Genomic DNA, 17,034 nt, shown 5'->3' on the forward strand with positions numbered 1-17,034 from the left:
TCACCATCAGCGCTACTTACACCTCTGTCAGTTTGAAGCTAATATATCATCTGACCTAAAGGTCTAAACTCTTCCCAGGATTCAGAGCTAAGCAGATCAGCTTGACAAGGATAAATAAGCTACTATAAATATGATAGAAGAAACCAACATGAAGCCAAAACACATTTTTTTTAAAAAGACAGCAGCTCTCCTCCAAACGAGCTAGATGATGAAGTCATCTTGTCTATTAATCTTCCCCACCCACTTGTTCTGTTTGCAGGTGGTAGCCAAGAAGCGTCGGGACCGGGGTCTGCCGCGCGCCTTCGAGATCTTCACCGACAGTAAAACGTACGTGCTGAAGGCTCAGGATGAGAAACACGCTGAAGAGTGGCTGCAGTGCATCAACGTGGCTGTGGCTCAGGCCAAAGAGAGGGAGAACAGAGAGACCACCACCTACCTGTGAGAGCGGCACCGACCGAGACGGCGGCGGGGACGCGAACGCGCAGCCAAACATACGCTGACTTCCACATGTAGGATATTTGTTTCTTGTAAGCATTTACAAGACGGGGGGATAAAAAAAACCCCAGCAGGTGACTCTGAGAAGAAAAACTAAGCGCACTGCTAGTAACTTGTCAATAGCACCACCAGCTCTGTCTTCAGTCGTAGTAATGATGGAGCGCAAATAAGAAAAAGGATTTTTAGACATTAAACCAGCAATAAAAGACTAATGAAGGATGGTTACGACTCCCTGTATTTACCATTACGTTTAACCAACCTGCCCGTGTGCCATGCTTCTCGGCACGTAGGCCGCCATCAGCGATAGCAAATGTTTGCTTTACGTGTTCAGATGTCACCTGACTTTTCCGCTTTGCTCCTACAAGCAAACGAAGCAGGCATCAGTGGGAAGTTGGGATTTCTCCGTTTAATGACACATTTAGAGTCCAGAGTAGTATTCAACAATAAAGACTTCATCAAAGCAAAGACCTCATAAGGAGTTGTAGCAATAATGAGACTGAACAGTTCCTCTGGAAAGCAGGAAGGATGAAAAACGAGCCTAATGGACAGCAGATGGGGAGCACATTGGATACTGGAATTGTGTGTGTGTGTGTGTGTGTGTGTGTGTGTGTGTGTGTGTGTGTGTGTGTGTGTGTGTGAAAGAGAGAGTGAGTGATCTTAAAGGAATAGTTCAGCACTTTGCGATATATGCAGTCACCTTCCTGCCAAGAACTGGAAGAGATGATTCAGGCTGCTTTCATGTAGCTGTGTGAGTCAAGTGAAATGAAGCTAAAGCTTAGTGTAAAGACTGGAATTTGAGTTTGACTAGTCTGGCTATGACTAACTCCTGGTAAGGGGGTGGCAGCCGGGGACAGCATATTTCCTCAAATGTCAAACAGGGCCAATAATAGGATATGTTTAACTCATTTTGTGTCATGTATCCTGCTGTATTCTGTTTTTTTCATCACTAACCGGGTTTTTCCTAGCTTAAACGGGTCGGGAGCAGCGTCAGCACAGCTGTTGCCTAATAGTGGAGTTTGGATCACAGGTTTCTAAGAAATCACTGAAGCAAATGAGTGGTTTCCTTGTGGATTTAGAAAGGTTGCCAGTTGAGTCACACTGATTTTCAATGACTCTGCGAGAGAGAGAGTGGAGGTGAGCTGGCTTACTTTAGAACAGGCCTGTTCCTCGGGTTTGGGTTTAAAAGCTTGTGTGATTTTATTATTTTATTTTGGGGGGAAATGTGTCATTAGATTTTTATTTTTCTCCCTGAAAATTGAGACGGATGGATGAAGAAAGAGTGAAGATGTGAGTGTTTAAATTGGCTCTAACTGATAGTGTGCACCAGTTGAACTTTGACAGACAGGTATTCACTCTCTCTACCCACAGGTGAATGCTGCCTTAGCACTTTTTGAAGTTATATGTAACATTAAAGCTGCTAAAGGTGGTCTTAATTTGAACTCGTTTGACAGACGAGCTCTCTCTCGTCGGTCTTTTGGCTAAACCCCTGTCAGCTGTGTAAATGCAGCCATAACACAGCCTTTCCCACCAGGTCAGGTTACCCGTTTGTACTTTTAGCTGTCCCTGTTACCCCCACCACCACACACACAGCAGAGCTGACCTGCATCTGCTTACAAATCATATTATTTACATCATGTCTCTCCCTCACATTTTTATTCCTTCCTTCCTTCCTTCCTTCCTTCCTTCCTTCCTTATGACCTACTTACACACATGACTTTGGGCCCTAAAGCCAGTGGGGTATTCCCCCATGACTGCACTTAAGTTTTTATAAAAATTAATATTTACATTCATTGGGGTACGGCAGCATCTCAAGAAACTGTGGACAGAAAGGAATTGGATAATCTTGGTCCTAGATGAATGAAACCTACTGATTCCGATTGCTGACAATCAGGATGGATACAGCCTACCATCTTGTTTCTGACCACTATCTTCACATTTAATCACTAATAATTATTAAACTCTGGCTTTCACACCGATAGTTTGCCTTTTTGTCCCATCTCCCACCAATCACCCCCAACCAGTAGCTGCAGATGCCTGGCCTTCTTTGAGCCTGGTCCTGTTGGGGCGTTCTTCCTGTTAAAAGGGAGTTTTTCCTTCCAATCGTTGCCATGAGCTTGCTCAATTGACTGTGTGCACGTTAGGATATGCTACTTCCGGTGCGGAAACTCCTGTGGGGAGCTTTGTTTCCGGTGTCCTATTCGCGCCTGGTTTACGATCCAAAACACGTTAATCAAGTGAATGAATCAAGCGGCGATTTACATTTCTATAGATGTCTTGGGCATTTACCCAATATGTCTGTAAATGATGTTCATCGACTTGTTGATATTTTTTCCCTGCACCTCAGGGCAAAAGAGAAAAGGGATTCAAATGTTATATTTCTCAGCTGTCCCTCGTTTATCGCGGGTGTTATGTTCTAAAAATAACCAGCGATAGGTGAAATCAAGAAAGCCAATTTTATTTTTTGACGGTGCAAAACTTTTCCTGGACATACAGTACTGCTCTTCAGAGTCACACTGCTAGCGATCGATGCAGCGATTCTGTACTGTACAGGAGAGACGTCACGGAGGAGATCGTCTGCAGCGATCGGGACGCAGGACACAATGTGACGTAAAAAAAATAAGCATGCAAACTTGCACTAAAAAATCTGCGAAACAGCGAGGTGAAAGGTGAACCGCGTTATTAGCGAGGGACCGCTGTAATTTTGAAGGTAAGTCAATAGGGGGTTGTCTGATTGTTGGGGTTTTCTCTCTATTATTGTAGGGTTGCTTTATACTTTACAGTATAAAGTGTCTTGAGGCGGCTGTTGTGATTTGGTGCTATATAAAAGTTTTTCCTGACTACATTTGAGACAAAGTTTTATGCTATTAGATATCATTATTATATTCAGCACCTCTGCTGACCTGCTGTATTGTAAAGGTTTCATAAAGCTCTTGCTCTTTTTAGTTGAACAGTGTTGATTTGTGTTTAAAGTGAATGTGTTATAACATGAATGCCAGAGTTGTGTTAAAGTAGCGATATCAGCTGTCAGTGCTGCCATGGTGGCTTAGTTTCCAAATCTCTATTCTATCTATCTATCTATCTATCTATTAGGGGTGCAACGATACTTGTATTGATATTGAACCGTTTGATACAGTGCTTTCGGTTTGGTACGCATATGTATCGAACAATACAAAATTTTTTAGTTATTTTATCAATTTTCCTTCTGACGATGCTGTCTGTGTTGAGCGTTCAGTGGATCTGCGTTCGACTACTCCGCCTAGGCTGCACTGTCGAGTGCAGATCCACTGAGCGCAGCGCAAGCTAGCAAGACAGAAGCTAAGCTCGTTGCAACATGGCAAATTGAACCTCCCCCACCCTCATTCAGATCTGGCCTTTGGAACCATCTTGGTCTTCATGTGAAGCATGACCCTGAAGGTAAGCGCGTCATGGACAAAAGTAAAACAGTATGTCGGATGTGCCACGCAATGCTCAATTTGTGGGAACTAGTGCGTTAGCGCAATTAGCCCGTTAACGGGGCGTCCAGCCCCACTCATGGGGCGAGCCGTGTTGTGGCGTTAACGTCATTTCAATGAGATTAACGCTGACAGCACTAGTGTGAACACAACAAATATGACTGCACATTTACACAGACATCCTAGTGCAAAGACAAGTGGAAGCAGACAAAAACAACAAGCATGCATGCTACAAACTTTACCCGTCATTTAGACAGCCGTTAGCACACGATTCTCCTCATGGGGACCTGATATGTTTAATATGCTGCTGAGAATATAGCCCAGAAGAAGCGTATAGTATAGCTTTTATTTTGAAAAGAGCCATTTCTCTGTAATAAACTCTCTTTTCCAAAGATGAGCGATTTCTCGATCAGATAGATTTATTTTTTTTATTTTGTTTCAGCAACATTAAATTTAAAAACTGTACTTTTGAGTTGAAATATATATTTATAATTTTAATAAATGACAAATTAAAAAGGCATGAACATTTTTTTGTATCGAAAAAATATCGAACCGCGACACCAAAGTATCGAACCGAACCGTGAATTTTGTGTATCGTTGCACCCCTACTAACTATCTATCTATGAAGCAGGATGGAAACTGCTGTAGATTTTTAACAATCACACAAACTGTGAAGATGATTATAAGTATTCCAGTGAATGTATAAAAACATTAGCATTAATATCAGCCTCGTGTGGCGAATCATAGATGTTTGCTGTTGTTTTTTCTTGCTTTTAACCTTTAGCATGTTGTTCGATTGCATTTGATTGTTTTTATATAATGTCAGTATTTATTTTTACAGGCATTTAACACTTTTATCGTGTCTGGAAAGACGACTGAAACTACAAATGCCAGATTTTACTTTGTCTCCTCCTCGTCTTCCTCTTCTCTTGTTTTATATTACTCTGAATTAACACTGCAAACAAATGAAAGCTGTATTCTATTTGAAAATTCAACAGTTATTGTTGTGATTGTCATATTTTGCCTGCTGCACCTTCTGCATGCCTGCCTATCAGACAGAGCGCTGTAATAAATCTTTACAATAACTGAACGCCGTGATCGTCGCTGAATTTTTGTTTGTTTGGTTTTTTTTGCTCTTCAGTCAGGAAAGAAGTTAAAGGTTTCCTTTACAGAAACACCGTCCAAACTCCTGGATGTCATTACATTATCAGTGTAAATTACACTCGGGCTCTCACTTTAAAGATGCTGTAACTTTAGTAAGACCCTCAGTACGTGCAGAAAGAAACACGTGGGGAGAAAATAGGATAATTACCAAAGTTATTCCATAATCTTCATTCCTCGAGACACATTTCTCATGCAGGAACGAAACTGGACCACCTCAATCACGAGCTTTGGAGATGACTCGGTGTGAAGCGTTAGGGAGCACTTGGCAGCGTGGCTGTAGGATCTGACACAGCACAGTGCATGTCAGAGCTGGTAGCAGTTACATATAATAATCAAATTCAGATCAAGCTCAGTTAAACTGCAACAAATCATTTCTGACAGCTGGACGTTTTGAGTGAGCCGGGCTCAGCTTGTGATGCACTCTTTCAGTTGTTTATTCGTACTATAAACACATAAGTAACCACAGTGACTACTGATCTGAAGCCTCTTTGCTTGGAGTACAGCGTGTTACAGGACTATCTGTGAATCACAGAGAATATCATGTCAGTCCTGTAAGTGACCTCCAACACCTTATCTCGCTTCATAGCGATTTTTCTGCGGGGCTGGTGGAAAAATACTGCCTTTCTCACCATCCATCTCGATGGAGCACCACTAACGTCCATCATCAGGAATTCTGACATACTCGGTAGTCTCCATCAGCTATCTCTTCAACGAATACCTGCACGTTTTACAAATCACCATAATGTGACTGATAACACATGCGGAGAGCTGCTGTCCTAGCAGGAAAAAATGTATTTAAAACCATTAATGGTGACTGAATACCACCTGCTGACTCTCTACAATGACTCATCATTAATCCTGCTTAAAAACAGACCCTAAATAGTTAAACTTTGCTCAATCATGGCAACTATGACCAACATACATAGCAAAACCTTCTGGAATCCCTTTTTGTTTGAGTTTGAAGTATCAGCTGTGGCTACAATTAAACTCGTTTGGCCTTCTTACATTAAATCTCTTAATCAGTGTTTTAGGATATTCAAGTGAGGACACATGGAAAGCTGTATAACACTGAAACTTAAGGCCTACAGCACCCCCTGGCTGCCATAAATGTCACTTTTCCTCCCAGTTTCTTTTTAACCTTCATGTGTACCGTGCCTCCAACTCAAACTAGCAGGATTAAACCGTTTGCATCAGATGTATTCCCAACTGTTTGAGTCCATGCATTTCAGATCATAGCTTCAGTTTACCCTCCGATCAGCTGAGACTTCACTGTCTCCACTTAAGGCAACAATACAAATCAAACAACGGCTCCTGCCACTAGAACCAATGCTTCTTTGTTTTTGTTTTTTTTTTTTTACACCAGGCACAAATTCAATAAAGGAGTGTACAGGTCAGTGGCATAGCTCATTTATTACTGAATAAAAATTGGACATGAACACGTGCAGACTAAAAACCAGTGTAACAAAACTGACAACCCTAAAATCTTTTTGCAGCAAATCTGCACTCCCTGCTGGGAGGTCAAAAAATAAAAAATAAAATAAAAAGTCAAATAGACAGTACTCTTTTGAAACTGTACAAAATACAGCATCAGCCACATATCTGTTCAATAAAAAAAAAAAAGAAAACAAAGACTGTGCAAACATTTTGATCTTTCCTGAATGTTTATTTTACATTTATTCTTCAGTACGTCCACTGAGCCATTTGCTTTTATAAATCAAAGCATTCACATTTTGTCAGTGGTCATCAATCCGTCTTTACACTGTAAATAATTTCCCCCCCAAATGTCCATAACATTATATGTAAAACTAAAAAAAAAAAAAGGGGGGGGGAACAACAACAAGAGGGGGCTGGGTTGGGTAGGCTAGATGGTTTGTCAGGATATATGGTTGGGTCTGGAGCTGATGTCACACTACAACCTTGCCTTTGCCAGTCTGGGCAAATGTTTAAAGGTAATTGTAGAGCACCTCATGGTGGTGGTCACAGCTGCAGTGTGCATGTAGACGCAAAACCATCAACCACCCAAGATAAATGTCAGCTACAGATCTGCTGCTCTGTAGGAGACTCAAAGCAACCCGATTCCATCAAAGACATTTGTACATGAGACACGTGGTGACATATCTGGCTCCACTGTTTCCACTGAGATGAATCATAATGCTGGGCAGATGTTTTGTGACTTCAACAAAATTTGAAAAAATTAAAATCAACTTGTATACGCTGATGGTCTGACGCCAGGTGTGTATGAGAAACCCAGCAAATTCAGAAGAAGGACCCCTGCTGGTACACAAAATGGCAAATCCAATTAAACGTGTTTTCAGTCACGGCAGCTTCGACAAGGTTTTTGAAAATTTTTGGTCTTCAATAAAGCAAGGTACAAGAATCTTTTCTGTTACATGGATGTTTGGTTAACTTCTGTTTTACCTTCTGCACAAATATTAAATTTAAACATCAATCTGTCAGTTCAGAGGGCGCGTCTAATTTGATTTGCATATACTCAAAGTACTCATGTGACCATCAGCCCCAGAGCCTGAGTGGGTCGATTTGGGTCTCAGCGACGGTGGCGGCTGTGTCCCGAGTGCCCACTACTGCTGTGGTGTTTGCTCTTGTGGCTACGCTCCCTCTCTCTGTCCCTGTCGTAGGATCGGGACCGCTCCCTGTCCCTCCGGTCTCGATGGCCACTTCCTCGGTCATGTTTGTGTTTCTTTGACGACAGATCGAAGGAGCTGCGCTCTCTGTCTCTCTCGCGTTCCCTCTCTCTGTCACGGTCCCTTTCTACTTTGACTGGACTGCGGGACCGCGACCGAGAGTGCGAGCGCTTCCTTTTATGACCGGAGCCTCCACCTCCGCTGTTGCTGTGACGACCGCTGGGCTTGGAGTCGCTATTACTGTGGTGACTGGACTTGGATTTAAGGTGGGGGAGGAGTGGTGACGGCGGATGCCGCTGTGGTGATGGGCTACGGCTGTGAGAGCGAGAATGTGAACGAGAACTGTAGGTCCCTGAGTGGCTGCGTCTGCTGTTGTAACTGCGAAAACAACAGGTGGGAAAAATGGACATGAGAAACAACCAGACTATGAAAATCAGATCTTTTTAAACATTAGGAAGGTAGAGCTACACATTCACACACATTAAAACACAAAACTGTAGAGCTTACTGTCTGCGAAAGGAGCGCGATCTTGACCGCGAACGCGTTCTTGAACGAGAGCGACTTCCACTCCTACTGTTCCTCCCAATCTTTACCTCCTTCCTTAACCTGAAGACAAACATTTTGAACTTGAAAACAGACTATCAGGCAAGTAAGAGATCACAACTATTACCTTGTTACAAATGACGGCAAAATATTGACTTAAAATGCGTTTCTTACCCATTATGTGGACTCTTGTTGACCTGGGTACGGTTGTCTGGTTCCTTTTTAACTGGTTTGACAGTCTGGGGGTTCGGGGACTTCTCTTCCACCTTGACCACAGGGGAGGACGGTTTGGAAGCAGGTGAGAAGCCACCCAGCGTGGACAGTGCAGGAGTACCATCAGGATTCAGACCCTTAGCCTTTATCCTAGCCTCTGCCAAGAACACTTTCCTTCGCTCCACCTCCTTCTCCAGCTGCTCATAGTTAGGCTAAGGGAAGAAAAAAAAAAAGTTTACACCAAGTCTGCCAAGAGCTCTTACTTTCATTGAGGCACCTTCCCCTGAGCCATACAGTGCAGGAGTGTATGCTAGTTTATTTTAACCTTGGATCGATGTAATCTGTCACAATATGTTGACGAGATTGCAGAAAGATGACATCAGCCTTTGAACTAACTCTACTACTCGTGATTTTTTTTCAATTGTTTTTAAGGCCTACCTAAATTGAAAACATTTTTTAACTTCATGTATTTTTTATTTTATTTGAGAATCTCAAGCTCAGTTTTGAACAAATGGAAAATAAACTGACAAATAAAGTTTTGCCTCCACAGCTGCTGGATCAGCCTGCTGAGCTGTACAATTTGGGATTTCATCTGAATTTTTAGACTCTACACTGTCTGAACACAGAAAAGCTCTCAGTTACAGTGAAGCCTCTGCTTGCTTCATGTCCCAGCTCAAGTCTAATGGGTAAGTTGTCTGCTTTAGTCTCCAGTCACATCAAAATGCTTGGCTGATTTCTGCTATAATCACATTTTAAATGCCCAGAAGGAATGTGCGCAGCCTAATGTAACTGTTAGCAGATAAATTGATGGTTTATCAACAATTATGCTACTACATTACAGTGCTATGTGAGCCATTCAGGTAACTGATGATGTCCTGCTTCTGGACTACCAGCATTTAATGAAGAATCAGGAGCATGTCGAGCTCTCTATTTTCCCACTTGTTTGTACATTCCCTCACATGAATCCTGATAGTTTCAGAAATCTCCCTCCAGAAACGTGTTCACATTTGAGAGTCCTGCTCTCGATGATTATTATTCCTTATACTGGAATCATGATTGTTATTCTCTCACTAATAAATTTAAAAACTGGGGGGAAGTAGCCGTAAAAAGCACTGAGGAATTGGAACAGGCCAATCACAGTAGTTGATCCATTGATCCAACATGTGAGTTCAAAGGGTCTGACCAAGACTTGACCCAGTGCTTTTTAAAATCGACTAAAGACGGCCCATGCTTCAGTGTGTTCTAGACATGTTTTATCATTCAGGACTTGAGCGTAATCTATTTAGCAATAGTCACAAAACACACTCATTGTGGATGGATTATAGTTAATGCAAAGCATAGGAAAGCGCTGCACTCATATTTACCTTCTTCCTGGTGTAAAGTTTCAGGGTGGTGATGCAGATATCTTTGATCTCTTCTTCCGTGGCTCCAAACAGCAGGAACCAATGGGGTCTGGTTGGCAGCGGTATCTGAAAAAGAAAGGCAGAGTTATTTATCAAATTGCTCTTATTAGACAAAGACATTTTGATGTGCCAATGTGGGACTATCAACAGGAAAAAGTTTCAGATTTTCACTATTTCCTCTCACCTGCAGTGCTCGGGCAGCAAGGTATATGCAAGCGCAGGCAATCGTCTCAGCTTGAAACCTCACAAACACATCTGTCCTCAGGCTATCGTTCATGTAGTTCCTATGGAGACAAAAGAACGAACAAAAACATAGCATCTTCTCCACACAAAACCTTAAATCCATCTTTCAATATTACACTCATTGACTATAACCCAGTACTGCAGGTTAATAATCTGTAACATTTCTCTACAGTACAAGCTCCTAACCAGGGATTTAACTTTTTTAATTTTCTTTGAACAAGCACAGTTAACTGGACCCCTGGACTGTTGGATTTGACACAGTGCTCAAGTGAGATAAACTCAGGTTTAACTTTGTCCATTTCTCTCTGGGGCATCCATGAGAGCGCATCACATCACAAATAAAGCATGAAGACACGGATGGTGAAAAAATAATTATCTACTGGTAACCTGCCAACTCCACCTCATCTAATTGTGCCCGGAGGCCAACAAGGTTACGCTCTAATGACGATTAAGACAAGGGCACATGCCATACAAGGTGGGGAACATGCAGGCTCGCAGATGTAGAATATTTATCTAAGATGCAGCTGCCACAAATCTGAGGGGAACTGGGTAGCACAGCATGTCATGTAGCATGCAACTGGTGGTTCTTGAAGTCAGTGGTATGCTGATATGCTCAAAGTAAAAACGGATTTTAACATTTATTCAAGGTTCAGCCACAGAACATTTACCACTTTAGGTAAAAACTGTATAATGCAAACTGAAATGACCACAAAGTCCACTTGAGTGAAACTCCCTTCTAGTAAGACTCATTAGAGGTCTTCTCTAGAAGACATCAGGTGATGATTAGCTAAAAACAGATTATGTGTCAGAGGGTTGTCTAGGACAATGAATAAATGAGATTAGACATTGGGAGAGTATTAGGAATGGCATGATGGCCAGGTTGTGAATCAGGCAAGTTACGGGGTAGTGTCACATCTATGTCCTTAAGAAATAGATGTCACAAAGACAAAAACAGAAGTGTGATAACAGAAACATGGTGGTGAGACTCCTTAAAGTACCCAAACACTAATCCCAGAAAGCTCACACAAGAAACCCACCATTAGGGGAAAGAAAGAAAAAAACTACATCTAACACAGTCAAACTTCCTCTGCATTGCAGTGGCACTGGGATTACCTTGTCAATACCAATTTCCAACCATACATAAAATTTTGGACTGCTCCAGTTAAAAGTTTGCTGCAAATGCTGAAAACCTGCCATTCAGATAAAGTGTCTTCAGTCCAAACTGCCTAGAACAAAACTAGCATGCCAACTCTGCTATAGATAACACATGGATGTTGGATTCTGAGTGCTGCGTGGGTGAGACAGGTCCATGGAGGCAAAACCTGAGAACTCGATCAGCCTGTAAGACAGACACATGTCTGGACACCACGTCAGTTGGGGACAAGACACAATACCTACTGTAAATTTAAAAAAAAATAAAAAAGGCAGGTAAACTAGTTAAAAAAAGTCTGTTCTGGCTAAGTTTACTTCACTGATAAATGCAAGTAAACGAAAAAAAGTTAGAATATACATCTATCTGTAGCTACTTGGCAAAAATAGTTATTACAGATGAAAACCTTTATAGCAAGACCAAAAAATACAAATCCTTTTGGACACCCAAGAGAAAACAAGACGATGCTGGCTGTTGGGTAAAGTCCCGCCCGCCCCCTTCAGTGAATCTCGGCATTGGGACTGGCTGTCTGGAGAGGGGCAGCCAGCCAATGGGGGGAGCTTCCTGAGGTCATGTGGTTGGAGGAGGCAGAGTTCAGAGGTTCTTTATGTGACTTACCAGCATGGACTACCCTTTAATCAAAGAGTAGAGAGAAAGGACAAAGTTAAACCAAGTCCCCCGGGCACCGCAAATTTAAAAAAAAAAAAAAAAAAAAAAAAAAAAAAGACTTTACAGTAAGCCATGTAAGGGCTGATAAGAGAGTGAGACAAGTAGTAAATTTGTAATAACACAAATTGCTCCATCAGGGAAAAGAAGAAAAAAAAAGTGGAAGGGTTCAAATGGAGTGAGGAAATGTCGTCCTCAGACCTGGGCAAAATGGCTGTTGAATGTTTTTCAAATGCGTGCCTGTAAATTGGTAGGCACTTGAACATTACTTATCTGACAGGTGGTCCACATATGGGTCAGTCCCAAGTTCCTGGCAGATAAATCAAGTGCTCTTCTGAAATTCAACCATTTGAAACTCGTTCAACTTCATCTTTAGCCCAGGTCTGGTAGCACTTCTTGCAGACATGACACAGGTTGCTGCTGTGGGGGGGGGGGGGGGGTTGTCTGTGAAAAACTATTAACTTACCAGGCTGTCTGCACCAATGTCTGGTTCTTCTCGCATTCCAGGACTTGAAGATACAGGACAACGATCTGTAATCATACACTGAAGTTAAAAAAAATACCCTGCTCAATAGCCCCAGGAGCGTCTCCAAGATCAAACCAGTTCTGTTAAGTAAGAATAATATTTTAACCCTGTCTCCTGTACAGCTGCATTAGCTGCTTATTACATTTAAAATGTTATTACCCAAAAAAAGAAAGAAAAGAAACTCACCTTGTGAGGGTGCTTGACATGCACACAAAATCCAAGCTCCTTCAGGACCCGCCTTTCCGCTTTGATGACTTGATTTTTGGTATTTATGTAGTTCTGATCAAGTATCAATGGACTTGGAGTCCTAGTTTGCAAAGGAATCAAAATAAAATATTGGTTCCCTCTTGCATTTAAAAGAAAAAAAAAAAAAAACAAAACAAAATTTAAAAAAGAAAAAAAGACAGTGCCCTTCTGAATTCCTGCGCCCCTTCGTTTTTCCCATTTCAACCAACTCAAAGCAACAGTTAACTGTTTGCATGCCTGACAGTTTGCTGGGGTTTGTGGACTCCTGTGGTTCCAGTGAAAGCTTGTGAGATTCAAAGACAGCCCTCAACCCAAAAAACACACCCTGTGCCACAGCCTTAACAGAAATATCAACTTGGTGCTAACATTACGATTTCACAACAGACGTTTTGAACCTCAATCTTAACGCCAATTTAAAATAAAAATGGAAAGCCGCCATTACTGTACTCCATCACAACTCATTCTCATCTATATTCTTATACTGTATGTCAGTATACTGCAAATTAATTGACCAAAACCACTGTCTGGATGCAGGCAATCCAGACTTTGAAGGAAAACATTCAGAGCAGAGATTTTTTGAGTCAAGTTACGCTTCACTGACCCCCAAAACATTCCACTGATGAAGACAAACTCGTGGAAAGAAAATCCACAAAAAACAAACAAACAAACAAAAAAAACACGAACGAACAAAGCTGATACACCAACGTCTGCTCAAGTTGCCTGTCATCGTGCCCACAAGATGGAATTAAAATCTGGAATGGAATTAAACCACAATGATTTGTGAGAGTCATTCATTATATAGCACGACCCCTGACAAACCAGTAAACTTCAATATAAAGTTCCGAGTCTGCAATTCTAATGTCTGAAATATATTCTAATGTGAATGTTACACTACAAACCACATGCATGGAAAAAAAGCGAAAACAAAAATAACCTCTGAGGACTAAAGACAATACAACAAGCACAAATCCCAACCTAACATTACACCTCTTTTATATATACCTCACAGCTACACTTAAGAAATGCAATATCAAATTAACAGCATATAATGGCAAACTGTTGAAGCTAGAGAACATGCACTGACCCTCACAAAACCGACAGACTCACAGTAACCAACTAATCATTCTAATTCTAACATACAAGATGATACTTCTTTAAAAGCCATGGTTGCAGCTGGTGGTGGATGGGGTGTTGCTCTTTAAGCACAATTAAAATGCATGGTGAGGAGCAGTCAGAGAAGAAAACTACATTACCCAAGGGTCCGCAGAATGACGGACAGATACCCAAAGCTTAAGACTGAACCACAGGAGTCCTCAAGGCGCCCCGGGGGCCAAGGACCTTCGGCCAACCTGTCATCCCCGATCCCAGTGCCCCGCGGTGGCTCAGACCACGGGAGTCTCCCGCAGGAGGGGGTGGGGTGGGCCTGGGGGAGGAGGGAGACCCCCCTCGCATCATGGTTCATGCCGACAGCTTCATCTTACGTACCATTCCACATCACCCAGGCTTTGGTAAATGTAGCTGGTCGCTGTTAGTTGGTTGCAAGGGAAAAAAGAAGTCAAGTTAATGCCAAAATCTGTAATATTGACATCAACAGATTTGTATGAAGACACAGGTACAGCTGCTTTGTCTGTGACTGTGTCTTACAAATAATAGACTTGAATTTTTGAAGCCAGTTGTTTGAGGCATTAATTTCAGTGCAATGTCAAACTGATGTTAAATGTAGACAATTACACTGCAAAACTACCAGTGAAGCGGAAACTGAAAAGTTTTAAAATGGTTTAGAGTACATGGATAAACAAAAGGGCACTTTCACAGCAAAAACACAGATCAGCATCAAACATTACATAATACAAAAATAAGAAAACAAAAACAGGAAAAAAAACATTGCAATGCAGCATTTTTTACATGTTAAATAATTATTTTCAAGAGGAGAACATTGGATTCATTTGGAGTGCTTACTTTTTTCCTCTGAGCTGCTTCAGGTGATGGAAAACATTAATGACATCTCGTATTCGCCGTGGTGCTTCTTCTATCTTGGAGGCCAAGTTGATGCAAGCCATGGCAACAATCTGGAAAATAAAATGATAAGCAAACAGGAATGTTTACTACAGAAAACTGAGCTCAAGTGATCAGAACACAAACACGAGACAAAAAAAAAGAGGCAACAATATAAACCCTATCCTGTTTTGTTGTGGGGGGTGATGTGTACTCTTTACATACCTATCAATCCACTCTACAAACGTAATGATGTACTGAAACCAATGCTGACACTACAATAGTGCAAGTGTTTTAATGCAGTGCTATTGTGTACTTCGAGTCTGTGCTCAGTTTCACACTCATAGGAGATCTCACTTCATCGTTGAGTTCTTTAACTGGTGGAGTTAGACTCGACAATATGGCTGCCACTAACGTAGGTACAACGTTATGCAATGCTATGCTAACAATACCGGCCGACAGCGGCCCGGCAACACTCCGGAAACTCTTAACACACTTACCTCGAAACTGTGCTTGACGAAGGACTTGGAGTAGAAAAAACGATGGAAAAGTACTTGAGCTGTTGCCATTGCGACCTGTCGAACGGGGGCGAAAAAAAAGAGCATAATTGTACATCGTCTTGTGTAAACTGGCCTAACCTTGCACAATGGATCGCCGCCATTTTAATTCCACCACGCCAACGTCAAGAGCTAACATTTAGCACACTGCTGACAACTAGGCCGCAGAAACTACAAGCCACATCAACTTTCGCCTATTATTATTAAACACCCAACACTAATGCACTGCAGTCAAGAGCGCTTACCTGTGGCAACCGGAGGAGAATACCCGCTGACTGAATCAGCTCACAGCCAAGAATACGAAGATCGGCCTCTGTGTTCAGGTCGAGGCCGTCGAACATCGACGGCGTCGTTGAGAGCCTTTCCTCCGGTACAAGCGAGTTGTCGATTGTAAGGTACACTTCTGAGTAAAATTTGTCGCCAATGAGAATCCCATCATTGTTAGTGGAGGCATTGGAAGATACAGAGAGAGGACCTGCTGCCATCTTCACCTGAAAAACAACGTTTAGCAGCTACAGCGAACACAGCCTCCACACGGTAACAGCGGAGCAGGGTGACTGGCGAAGTGCGTGACGTCAACATGCTGTTCGATGGAAACGCTGTGTACATCCGCGGTGGTAAATAGTCTCGCAACGCTGACTCGTTAAATTTCACAAGTGCACGTAACCTGAATGTATTTAAATATTCTAAATATAAGTTACAAATATTTTAATAATAAGCAAAACATTTCACCTGGTATATAATGTTTCATTGCTTTCCGTTTTAAACTAGTCAACTCTTTGCTTCAATTTCACCTTAAAAATCCTGTGTCAAAATACTTCAGATAAACACCATAAACAATTTAATCCCGAAAACAAAATGTACTTGACGCATGAATCAAATCAGTTTTATTACTGGCACTACATTAACATTCACTGTAGCACTACTAGTGACAGTTTTCTACGTATTACTCAATAAACGTCACTGCCGGTAATGCCTGCTACATTTCCGACGTCACCCAAAGGCAGCAGAAGAGAACACATCGCCACTGGTCGCCACCAACGGTTTCTGTGATGTGATTTACGGGAAAGTCCGGACTTGTCACTATTACCGCTAGAACATATCCATCCGCCAATTTAAAATAAAGGAAGAAAATATTAGTGAAATGTATTTTTAAAAGACCCGTTTAAATATTTCGTTTAATAAATAAGTAACTGTTTGTATGGACTAGTCACAGACTACGGGTGTTGTTATATTTCATCTTCAAAAAACTAAAAAATTAGGTAGAATGAATTGTGATAACTGTTAAACTTAATTTTAAGACATGCCTGGAGAGCAGTTTTGACTTTGCGATTCTGTTTGCAGGTTTTATATCCATTAAAGTAAGATACAATTTCAAAATAAATCCTCAAAAATTGACCAGAAGTGTTACCAAGATTGCTGTGAAGTGGCACTTACTTACAGAATGTCTTTGATCATGTCAAAGATGGCAACAACACAGTATTTAATGCAGGGAACACTTTGTTCAGTGACAGCTCAGCTCACAGGATTTTATTGCCTGAAGCCTTGTAGTTACCAAAAGCAGTCAGCAGAGGAAAGTAGAGACCCACCAGTTGCTACAAGAGAAGCTCTGTGGCTCCTGGGGTCATTCAGTTTGTTCTGTGAGGACTTGCATGCTCATCATGCTCATCTTGTCCCCTTTCTCCTTCAACAAACCCACAGGCACTACAGTTAACTGATGACCAGAGTAAATGTCATAA

At 41.7% G+C, this 17,034-nt stretch overlaps 2 protein-coding genes across 5 annotated transcripts in view; one reads left to right on the top strand and one right to left on the bottom strand.

The window, feature by feature from the left end:
• veph1 (ventricular zone expressed PH domain-containing 1) overlaps positions 1-5,037 on the top strand; it is a 91,082-nt gene extending 86,045 nt beyond the window's left edge. For all 3 annotated transcript variants that reach the window (XM_076892274.1, XM_004561364.3, XM_076892276.1), the window contains one exon: positions 260-5,037. In XM_076892274.1, the coding sequence (XP_076748389.1) occupies positions 260-442 (183 nt within the window). In that variant the 3' untranslated portion in view covers positions 443-5,037. The remainder of the gene's footprint in view (positions 1-259) is intronic.
• A 1,465-nt stretch (positions 5,038-6,502) lies between these two features.
• ccnl1a (cyclin L1a) lies at positions 6,503-15,874 on the bottom strand. Of its 2 annotated transcripts, XM_004561361.4 has the most exons (10): positions 15,541-15,874; positions 15,239-15,313; positions 14,703-14,812; positions 12,684-12,804; positions 12,438-12,502; positions 10,097-10,196; positions 9,874-9,978; positions 8,471-8,721; positions 8,261-8,359; positions 6,503-8,131 (listed from the first exon to the last, which is right to left on the bottom strand). In XM_004561361.4, the coding sequence occupies exons 1-10, from the start codon at positions 15,778-15,780 to the stop codon at positions 7,657-7,659; spliced, it is 1,641 nt and encodes a 546-aa protein (XP_004561418.2). In that variant the 5' UTR covers positions 15,781-15,874; the 3' UTR covers positions 6,503-7,656. The 2 variants fall into 2 exon arrangements, with proteins under 2 accessions (XP_004561418.2, XP_004561419.2); XM_004561362.3 differs by lacking the exons at positions 15,239-15,313; positions 15,541-15,874 and adding an exon at positions 14,093-14,268.
• Between the last annotated feature and the right edge of the window lie 1,160 nt (positions 15,875-17,034).

This window comes from Maylandia zebra, linkage group LG14, assembly GCF_041146795.1.
Source record: "Maylandia zebra isolate NMK-2024a linkage group LG14, Mzebra_GT3a, whole genome shotgun sequence".
Classification (NCBI taxonomy): Eukaryota; Metazoa; Chordata; class Actinopteri; order Cichliformes; family Cichlidae; genus Maylandia; species Maylandia zebra.